Source organism: Sturnira hondurensis, unplaced genomic scaffold, assembly GCF_014824575.4.
Source record: "Sturnira hondurensis isolate 20B ecotype Veracruz unplaced genomic scaffold, ASM1482457v3 Scaffold0013299, whole genome shotgun sequence".
NCBI lineage: Eukaryota > Metazoa > Chordata > Mammalia > Chiroptera > Phyllostomidae > Sturnira > Sturnira hondurensis.
Window position 1 is genome coordinate 6,745,155 of NW_028085930.1, and position 10,409 is coordinate 6,755,563.

Consider the following 10,409-nt stretch of genomic DNA (forward strand, 5'->3'; position numbering starts at 1 on the left):
ATGACCTCCAACCTTTGCCCTCCATGGAGGATCAGCTGTGTAGGGGCAGGGTGGTGGTGCTTCAATGACGTCTGTAGCTGTCCACTGAGTGTGCAGGCCCTGGGGTTTCCCAGTGGCAAATGCCAAGGTCACCCACCCCTCTGTGTTCTGCCCAGGGCCACTCTGCAAGAGCTGCTAAACAATCTGAGATCACTGCTACTTGTCCTGAGCTTGGACATTCCAAGGCAAAGCCAAGCTGTGAATCTAGGCTGTCTGCTTCTAGTGCCAGGCCTGGAGCCACTTAGTAAGAGGTATAGGGACTGGTGGCTCAGTGAGGCCATTTATTGCTAGTTTCAGGATTAAGGAAGTTGCAAAGCTTAAACCAAAACCAGCCACATTTCTATGGGTGGGCCCATAAGCTGGTTGGGACAGAGTCTCAAGGGATTTGCAGGGTGGGCCAAACAGTGTTAACCAGGTTGATGGAGTCTCAGGTATGGCACCTGCCTGCCAACTCTGTGGCTCTGTGGGGGGGTGGGGGTGGGGTCAGAAAAGACACAGCGGCCCCCACTCTCCTTTCTATTTGGGACAAAGCTGTACCCCAGCTCTCACCTTGATGCCAGATACTTCAATTCTTCCTTATAGGCCACTGGTGCAGCTACCCCAGTGCTGGAGCTCAGAGGGAGTGAGTCTGAGTAAGTCCGTATTTGGGTGCTTGAAGAAGAATCATGTGGAACTCCAGAAGTTTCTTCCACTCACTCAATCCCCTCTGGTTTTTGCAGCCAGAAATTATGGGGACTTATCTTCCTGGCTCTGGAACCCGGGGCTGGAACTCCTCGCTCTGAGATATTCCTCCTGAATTTGTATCCACCACATGTGGGTGTGGGACCAATGCGTCCCACATCTGCAACCTTCCTGCCAGTCCATCCTGGATGGATAATTCGGTAGTTGTCAGACTTCCATTCTACTAGATTTCTGATGGTTCTGAGTGATGGTTGGTCTGTATTTTAGTTGTAATTTTGATGTGATTGTGTGAGGAGGCAGGCTGTGTTTACCTATGCCGCCATCTTGTCCGAAGGTCTAGAATGATCTTGAGACAGCTTTGTATCTTAATCTTGCCTTTAAGTAGGTTTGATTCTAAATAACCTGAAGGGGTGGTTTGCGACATCTGACCCTCAAGGCTGTCGGATACCTCATAGTGTGTTGGGCTCTGCAGAGAATCTGACTGGTGTTGAGTTTAAAGAAACAATTACCCTTTTTAAATAAGTTTCTTTTCTGATATGTTTGAACTTACCAGTGTTAGAACCACATATTCTTATGAGCCGAGCTTCTGGCCTGTTAAACCTCACGAGGAAGTTTTTCTTTCTCACTTAGAAATTTTGACATTTCTCATAACAGCTGCATAATTTGCTTTTCCTCCTAAGTGAACTCTCAAATTTCATTGTCGTACCTCATAGCTCATTTCTTATCTTCATTCCAATTTGCTGTGATTCTTTTGAAATCAGAATTCATGCTTTAGTTTACCAACTCCCATCCTACTTAGTATCAAGTACAGATGATTGAGCTTACTTTTATTATTCAATTCCTTGATGAAAATACAAAGTAGATATCCTATGACAAGTTGCTAGTGTTTCAGTAGTTTCTTCTGTTCTAATTTCCGTTACTCAAAATACTTTTTTGGGGTGAACTCAGCAGTTGACTACATATCATGAAGTACCTAAAAAGAATTCTGATACGTTTCCATTGATGAGTCACATCCTTAACAATGTTGATGGTCACAACCCCTACCGTGGAGTATTTTCTGTGTGCCATGATGTCTTCATGGGAACACCTGAGGCAGGTGCTGTCAGTGTCTCCCTTTCTGAAGAAGTTGAGGCCTCAGAGGTCACCCATCCTGTTCACGATCACACACAGCTAGGAGGCAGTGACTCACACGACAGTCTGCGTCCACAGTCTTACCTCGCTGTACCATACTTGCCTACCAATAGACTGTCAGTAACTCGATGTGAGTTCCAGCATTTTCACTTGATAATGGCTTTTAAAGTTTGTTTTTCCTTAATTACTGTTATTTGTTGAAACAGAGGACACTTTGCTGAGTTGCTGAGCTACTGGCAGTTCGTCGGCAAAGACAAAAGTGCGATGGCAGCAGAGTACTTCGATTCACTGAAGCAGTATGAGAAAAACTGTGAAGGCGAGGAGAACATGATTTGCTTAGCAGGTCTCTACGAAACCCTGGGGCGATTTCTCAAGGACCTGGGCCTACTCAGCCAGGTAACTTTGGCTGGAGTCCGGGGCAGTGTGGGCTTTTCCTCTTTACTCTGCTCTCCTTCCTCAGGCTTCATCTGTGGTGCTAATCAGATGGTAGGTATTCCAACCTTTCATTCACTTTAGTTGGCCTTTAATCTTTCCCCCCCCAGGCTGTGGTGCCTTTGCAGAGGTCTCTAGAGATTCGAGAAACAGCTTTAGATCCAGATCACCCGAGAGTAGCTCAGTCCCTCCACCAGTTGGCAAGCGTGTACGTGCAGTGGAAGAAGTTTGGCAATGCAGAACAACTGTATAAGCAGGCTTTGGAAATCTCCGAAAATGCCTATGGTGCGGACCATCCACATATTGCTCGGGAACTTGAGGCACTTGCAACTCTGTACCAGAAACAAAATAAGTAAGATTTAGATCACTAATACTCTGGTTTTGTGACAGGGAGTTACACAGCTCTAAATGCAGTCATGTGGTAGGCTGCTTTTGTGGCTGTGTACCTTTCCTTATCCCGTATCTTTAGGATGTGTCAAGTTCAAATACTCTTTTTGGCCTGTGTCTTCATGGGGTGAACAGAAAATGAGAATTGTGAGATTCCTCTCTATCTGAAGATGTGTGACGGGTAGAGCATGGTATTTGGAGTCACGGAGTTGTTGGGTTTGAATCTGGGCTCCTGCACTGACTACTAGCTTTGTAACGTTGAGCGCCTTAGTAACACAAGGGGCTGGAACCACTACCTTTGCCCAAGTCCAAACTCCCTCCCAGAAGGCCAAGACAGCCTTACTTTGTAAGCAAGGTTTTATTGGAACACAGCTGCATTTTTTCATTTACGTACTGTGTGTGGTTGCTTGCTTGATTCGGCCATGGAGTTCTTTCAGTAGCTTTGATAGAGACCACACGGCCCGCAAAGCCAAAAACACCAGCTAGCCCTTTGCTGGCCCCTGGTCTAACAAAAAGATGCCCATTGAAGGGCACCTTTTCCTCTATCAGAAATCATTTCTTTTACTCCGTCAAAACTAATACATAGTGGAATGTTTTTCTTTTAATTTTTAGAAGTATTATTCACACAAATTTTGTATGAATTTCACATTTATATTTGGCCATAAATTAGCCTTTACAGAAGAAGGTGATACATATAGCAAATTAAAATTTTAGATTTTCATTTAGTTAGATTGTCCTTCAGAGATTCAAAGTGAGTTAAATCAGTTAAGTATCTGTTTAATATCTGCTACTTCGAGGACTAGATTTGTTTTGTTCAATGTTGTTTTTTGAAGCGTTCTGTTAAAGATTTTTAATTCCACCCTGGCCAGGTGGCTCAGTTGGTTGGAGCATCATCCCGTACGCCATGAAGGCTGCAGGTTTAGGTTCCAGGTCAGGGCATGTGCCTAGGTTGTAGGTTCCATCAGTTGGTTGGGGTGTGTGCGGCAGGCAACAGATTGATGTTTCCCTCACACATTGATGTTTCTCTCTGTCTCTTCCCTATTCTCTCTCTAAAACAGTAAACATATCGTTGGGTGAGAAATTTTTTTAAAAATATTTTTAATTCCATATGATTTTTACTTCTAGCAAAAACTGTTTTAATCGCCAAAAAAGCTTTGCGCTAGGTAAGGAGTGCTCTCATTTCACTGAAGTGTGATGCTCTGGCCATGTTTCTGTTGTTTGACTCACTTTCCTTTTTATTTCTTAAGATACGAACAAGCTGAACATTTTAGGAAAAAATCCTTTAAAATTCGTCAGAAAGCTACAAGGAGAAAAGGCAACTTGGTAAGGAGAGATTCCTCTTGTCCTGTGTTGGACCAGAGGGCAACAGAGCCTCTCCGACTCACAGAATATAGACACATGGGCCTCACGTGGTTTAATAACTTCAGGTTTTAAAGCAACTTCTAGAAAAATGCTGATTAATATTTTCTTATTCACGTATAATGTGTTTAAATATTAGCATTACTGAGAGGTAGAACTTAGTGGACTCCTAAAAAGTAGAACTGTATATAGTAATTATTTCACAGTGCCATCGCACTGGGCCCTTAAACTTGCACTGTGTTGTATGTCACTGTTTATTAAGTGAAAACTGGAACAGTCATGTGAGGGTTGGACTTTGGAAGATAGACTTGAAAGCTGCCTCAGTTCTTTAAAAGGTTGGAAAAATAGTACAAGAGATTTAGTTATATTTTATGTTGGATTCAAAAGCAAAGAAATTATTACCCTTGAGAACAAAAAAATTATTTTCACATATCTAAGCTGCTGATAAAATTGGAATAGAACATGTTTGTTTTAACTTGAAATGTTATGTGCAGTTTTCTCACTGAGATATATTTGACAGATAAATATAAATTTAAGGAGTACAACATACTGATTTGATACATTTATATATTGAAATGATTGCCATTGAAGTGATAATTAGCACCTCTATTCACATCACATAATTATCCTTTCTTTTTAGTGGGAATAATTATGAGTTAGTCTCTTAGCGAGTTTTATGATTATAATACAATATGATTATCTGTATTCTTTATACTGTGCACTCGATCTCCAGGACTCATTTGTCTACTGGTTGTAAGCCATTTGTACAATCTAAGTGTTTACTCGTAGGGTTAGCAAATATCTGCAAGTTCACTCTGTTTCCTGATCTTTTTTGAAGCTCTTTGGGACTCAGTTCACTAAAATATCCCATAATTATTTTCACAATAGTTGTTCATGAATTTTGGAATGTGATGCCATGTAGAGATACGTATATTTTCAATAACCGTTAGATTAACTTAGTGTGATACCTAAAGTAATTGTAACCTTCCCTAAAGGAAACAGAAGGAGAAAGGAATTTTTCAAAGAGCCCCAATGTATTGTTTCGGAACCACAGTTCACACTTAGGTAGCGATGACTGCAAATTTTGTGTTTGCTGCAGTACGGATTTGCCCTTCTGCGTAGGCGGGCCCTGCAGTTAGAAGAGCTTACGTTAGGCAAGGACACTCCTGACAACGCTCGGACCCTCAATGAACTGGGTGTTCTCTACTATCTTCAGAATAACTTGGAGTGAGTACCATGGTGTTAATAATGCAAACACGTGTCTTATCTTTTTTCTGTGAGATGCAAAGCTGTTTTACATTTCTATCAAGGCAAGCTGGAAGAAATAGATAGCAATCTTGCCACATTTCCTGCATGACATGTTATGAAGATTCCCACACCTAATGAAGTCCATGACATTTTCTCCTCTGCTTTCTCTCACATTGCTTTCATAGTAACTAAAAAGTTATCTGTGGCCTCCCTAGTGTTTTGTATGTTTGTGAAAAGCAAGTTTGTGTAGATATAGTACATGAGCCTCACAGAAGAAGAAACTTGGGACTACAGGGGAATAAAGAAAAGAAGTAGATGGATTCCAGTTTTATTCTTCATTTTAATTGGTCATAAAAGACAAAATGACAATATTTATCCTTTCTGAAAAAGAAGCATATTGGGGCTTTAGATATCAGAAAAATATAGCAAAATTGATACTTTGGATATCAAAAAATATAACAGATTTTTAGTCTACTTGACAAAAAGGCTTTTTAATGAAAAAATTTTTAAGTACTAACCCCAAAGGGAGAAAGAGCAAATGTCATCATCTCAGGGAAGCATTTGCAATTTTTGGAAAAGAGCAGGAAGGGAAGAGGGCTGGGGAAAAGGGAGAAAGGATTTCGAGCTGATCCCTCATTTTCATTCCCTTGGATTTAAGAACAAAAATGCTTCAGTTCTCCACCCAACTCAGACTAGGGATTCTGCTTTCTGGAAAATAAGCTGTTTAAACCATTTGGGGGCTTTGTTCATAGAACAGCTGACCAGTTTCTGAAGCGCTCCTTAGAAATGAGGGAGCGCGTCCTAGGACCAGATCACCCTGACTGTGCCCAGTCTCTGAACAACCTGGCGGCGCTGTGCAATGAGCTGAAACAGTACGACAAAGCGGAAGAGCTCTATGAAAGAGCTCTAGACATTCGGAGACGGGCACTAGCTCCTGATCACCCTTCTTTAGCTTACACAGTGAAGCACCTCGCGATCCTATATAAGAAGATGGTAAGTAATCCTCGGCATGTGTACATGTGTTTTACAACATACCAGTGCAACTATAATTGCTATGAGCAAAATCATTTGTCTTCTGATGGGTAGATTATTTGCTATGAGCTTTTAAATCATAACGATTTCATTTTTTAACAATAGCTGAATAGAACATTTAAGTCTGAAATATTACTTCAGACTTAATTAAGGTACTGGCTTGTTGTTTTTTATTTAAGATTTTATTTATTTATTTTTAGAGGGGAAAGGAAGGAGAGAGAAATGTCAATGTATGGTTGCCTCTGGTGTGTCCCCTGCCAGGAACTGGCCTGCAACCCAGGCATGTGCCCTGACTGGGAATCGAACCGCGATCATGTGGTTCGCAGGCCCGCGCTCAATCCACTGAGCTACACCAGCCAGGGCTGGCTTGTTTTTGTTAAAATGCCTTCATCAGTATTCTTTTTTTTTTTTTTAATCTTCACCTGAGGAGACACGCTGTTTGATTTTTGAGAGGGGGAACGGGAGGGAGGGAGGGAGAGAAACATTGATCAGTTGCTTCTTGCATGAGCCCTGAACCCACAACCCAGGTACGTGCCCCAAATGGGAGTCAAACCCAGGAGTTTTTGGTTTGGGGGATGGTGGCTCCATCCAACTGAGCCACCCTGGCCAGGGCTCGTCGGCATTCTAACTAAACTCAGTTCTCCTATTACGTTTCAGAAGTTCCAAAATTCAACCAGTGTTATGCTTGCTGTGTTAAGCTACTATGAACATGCATTACACAGTTGTCATAGCTGAAGGAAGAGTTTTTGTAGCTGATTAAATGAGCACTTTAATGTCAATCTCTTTGTCTACAATTTTATGTAATGAACTAAACACCATTCTTTGCTGCCAGAGGCTTCTAGTCAGAGTGATGTTTGGAACTTTTATAACTTTTCTCAAAAAAACCCCACAAAAAACAAAAGAAAAGCCAGAGAAGCTTGCTTTTGTCCAGGGCAGTTTGCATTTGCTGTTAGACTGTCTCCAGACCTCGTGAGACCCTTCCTGGTCCTCCAGGCACTGAGGTTGTTTCAGGAAAAAGGCCGCATTGTTGTTATTTCTCCTTAACAATTAAAAAATAAGTCAGTGGAAAAGTCTGGAAAAGATTTGATGGGAAATTAGTTTTTATTTTGATGCCATCTCTAAATTATATATAATAGCAAACATATAGGGTGAGGCAAAAGCAGGTTTACAGTTGTTCATATGGAAAGTAGTACAATGATTAATAATTCAGAAGAAACCACGTTCGGTGTCCTCACAGCTGCAAGCCTACTTTTGCCCCACGCTGCAGTGTCATGTCCTCACTTTACCAGAAAGGACGAGTAATAATGGGTAATCCTAGAGTGTTTTCTAATTATCAAAGAAAATGTTTTTGTAATTAATATAGTTTTACTTATATATTCTATTAGATTCCAGTTGTCTCTGAACTTAACCATTGAGCTGGGTGGTAACGCATCTGAATTTTCTTCTCAAAAATTACTTTTTAATACAAAATTTTATATATGGAAAAGCTCCGATAGTATTTATTGCTTTAATATTTTTGTTAGATTTCACTTTTATGTTTCAGGGGAAACTTGACAAAGCTGTGCCTTTGTATGAGTTGGCTGTTGAAATCCGGCAGAAATCCTTTGGCCCAAAGCACCCCAGTGTAGCTACTGCCTTGGTGAACTTAGCTGTCCTCTATAGCCAGATGGTAAGTTCCCACACTTTCACTCTGTAAATGAATGATTTTAAGGTAGGAAATAATAGGTAAATATGAATTATATGTGGCAGAGTAAAAATAATGAAAGGAAATGTAAGGTTATCTCCTAAAGCGACCTTTAATACTTGAGATATTATTGAGGTCACATTCCTCCTCTTAGTATAAAGCACTGACTGTTTAGTTCATTGCATAGGCTTAGTATTTTTAAAGTCTGGAGACTCCCTGCATCTCTGTATCTAATATTATCATCCTCAAGCTGGGATACTTGCCTGTGATAGGTGAGAAACAGGTTTTGCACCCACTGCTCAATTAAACAAGTTCTTGTTTATGAAATTGGATTAAGGTGAATGATTACCAAGCCACATCTAAAACTGGTTTCTGGTTTTCCATTGTACTGCTCCTCCCATTATGATTAGTCATAAATTTATCTGTTTATCCACATAGTTTAGAAGGATATTAACATTTAAAAAGTGCTTACCCAACTTCGTCAGCTTGATCCAGAGTGCATTAAATATGATTTCATAAACCCAGTGTGTTACAGTGAGTGTTGTTACTTTTTTTTAATAAGAAAAAACACATCGAAGCATTGCCACTATATGAAAAAGCACTAAAGATTTATGAAGACAGCCTGGGTCGGATGCATCCTCGAGTTGGAGAAACGTTAAAAAATTTAGCTGTGCTGAGGTGAGAATGTTTTTACTTTCCCCACACAGCCAAACTCCCTTTTAGAACAACTTTTAATTTGGCTCATCATGAGATGACAAAAATTACTTGCTGCTGAATGTTTTTTCTTGGAGGTGGAAGGGTTGTTTCTGGTTGAGCAACTTCAAGAGATACAGTAGTAGTAAACAGACACAAAATGAAGGTTGCACAATGTATTTTGCAGCGGAACTTGTCATGGCAAGTAGCGAAGAATGGTTCACAGTCGCAGCCAGCTGGCCCTGGAACAATATGAGCAATGTGCTGTCCTCAGAGCTAATTTACCATTAAGTACATGTTGACTTCTGCTTTGTGTTTAACTCAGAGTACAGAGAATTCCCGACTTCCCTTAGAAATTTCACTGCATCCTCCACAACATGGCTTTAATGGTGCCCGTACGAGACACTGAAATGTTCCTTAGCAGCACGAATAGAAAGGAAAAGATTTTGCTCGGGTATTGTTTTTTTGACCCGAGTAAATAAATGTACTGGGGTAAAAATAAGCAATTATTCACTTGTTTTGTTTTTTAATCCTGTAAGGTCATTTAGAATTGTTAGGTTATATTCTGATTTTAAGAGGTTTTTCTCCCCCTCTCATAGCTATGAAGAAGGGGATTTTGAAAAAGCTGCTGAACTATACAAAAGGGCGATGGAAATAAAAGAAGCAGAAACGTCCCTTTTGGGTGGAAAAGCTCCTTCCCGACACTCGTCAAGTGGAGATACATTTAGTGTAAAAACAACCCATTCTCCTAATGTTTTCCTTCATCAAGGACAAAGGTAGTAGCAGCGAGTACAACTCATTGCAAATGCACCTCAGGATAAAATAATGGAAAAGCATTTGGAGCGTTAGAAATTAAAACTTATTAAAATGTTTTTAAGAAAATTTATTTTTACTTCATATGATTTAAGTGGTATTTGTATAAAATTCTACTGGACTTCATTGACGTTTGAGACATGATTATGTCAGTTTCAGTTGAAAGAACCAACTTCCCTGTTGCGTGGGATCCAAGGCTGTAGACTCGCGTCCTCGGGTGACATGAAGAACAGAGCTGGCAGAGTAGTTCAGACAGGGAGTTCGAGAATTCCATGTTCTTGTCCTCTCTCAGACATTGCTTTACCTCACCATTGCTTACCTTGCTTTTCAGCAGTAGTCTGGCCCAGTTCCCTACCTCAAAGAAAAGTTTCCAGAAATGAAGGGATAATGTTTATGAAAAGTATGAATTGTCTTCTGTAAAATGAACTAATAACAGAAATCTCTGACTGCTACATTTTTCTTACTCTGTCTTTCCCTTGAGCAGATTGGGCCAAGCCCCCTGCTTTCTGTGCTCTCTACATTGTGTAATATCTTATACTGTGTAGTACGTGTCTGTGTAATCTGAAGTTGTTGACGCAGTAACAAACCACACTTGTTGGCGTCCTTTGACCTGAGACATGGACATGGACATGGTGTTCTACTCTGGCCTTCCTTAAAAGGTCTGCGATTCTGTACTGAAAATAAAATATTTTTATAGATTTTATAAATATTGTCACATTTTTAATATTACTTTGTACCATTTATGTATTTATGTATAATAAAATCTTCAACTTTAATACTTGTGAGATTCTGATATGTAGTAATTGTAAAGGTGAAAATATCTAATAACCATGCCTCACTGTTTTAAAATAAAAGTGCAATTTGATGTTCCGGTTTTTCCCCACTCATTTATACAAGCAGGTTATATTTA

General features: G+C 40.2%; 1 protein-coding gene across 2 annotated transcripts in view; it reads left to right on the top strand.

Annotated features, from left to right (window-relative positions):
- Window positions 1-10,111, top strand: part of NPHP3 (nephrocystin 3) — a 35,142-nt gene extending 25,031 nt beyond the window's left edge. Inside the window, exons 20-27 of one of the 2 annotated variants that reach the window (XR_005068683.1) lie at window positions 2,058-2,247; window positions 2,394-2,635; window positions 3,918-3,993; window positions 5,129-5,256; window positions 6,030-6,270; window positions 7,833-7,978; window positions 8,556-8,671; window positions 9,286-9,509. Coding sequence is in view for 1 of the 2 variants with exons in the window: in XM_037061273.1 (XP_036917168.1) it covers window positions 2,058-2,247; window positions 2,394-2,635; window positions 3,918-3,993; window positions 5,129-5,256; window positions 6,030-6,270; window positions 7,853-7,978; window positions 8,556-8,671; window positions 9,286-9,466 (1,300 nt within the window). In the remaining variant the exon portion in view is untranslated. Of the gene's footprint in view, window positions 1-2,057; window positions 2,248-2,393; window positions 2,636-3,917; window positions 3,994-5,128; window positions 5,257-6,029; window positions 6,271-7,832; window positions 7,979-8,555; window positions 8,672-9,285 lie in introns of both variants that reach the window. The other variant, XM_037061273.1, reaches the window with a different exon arrangement.
- Window positions 10,112-10,409: the final 298 nt, after the last annotated feature.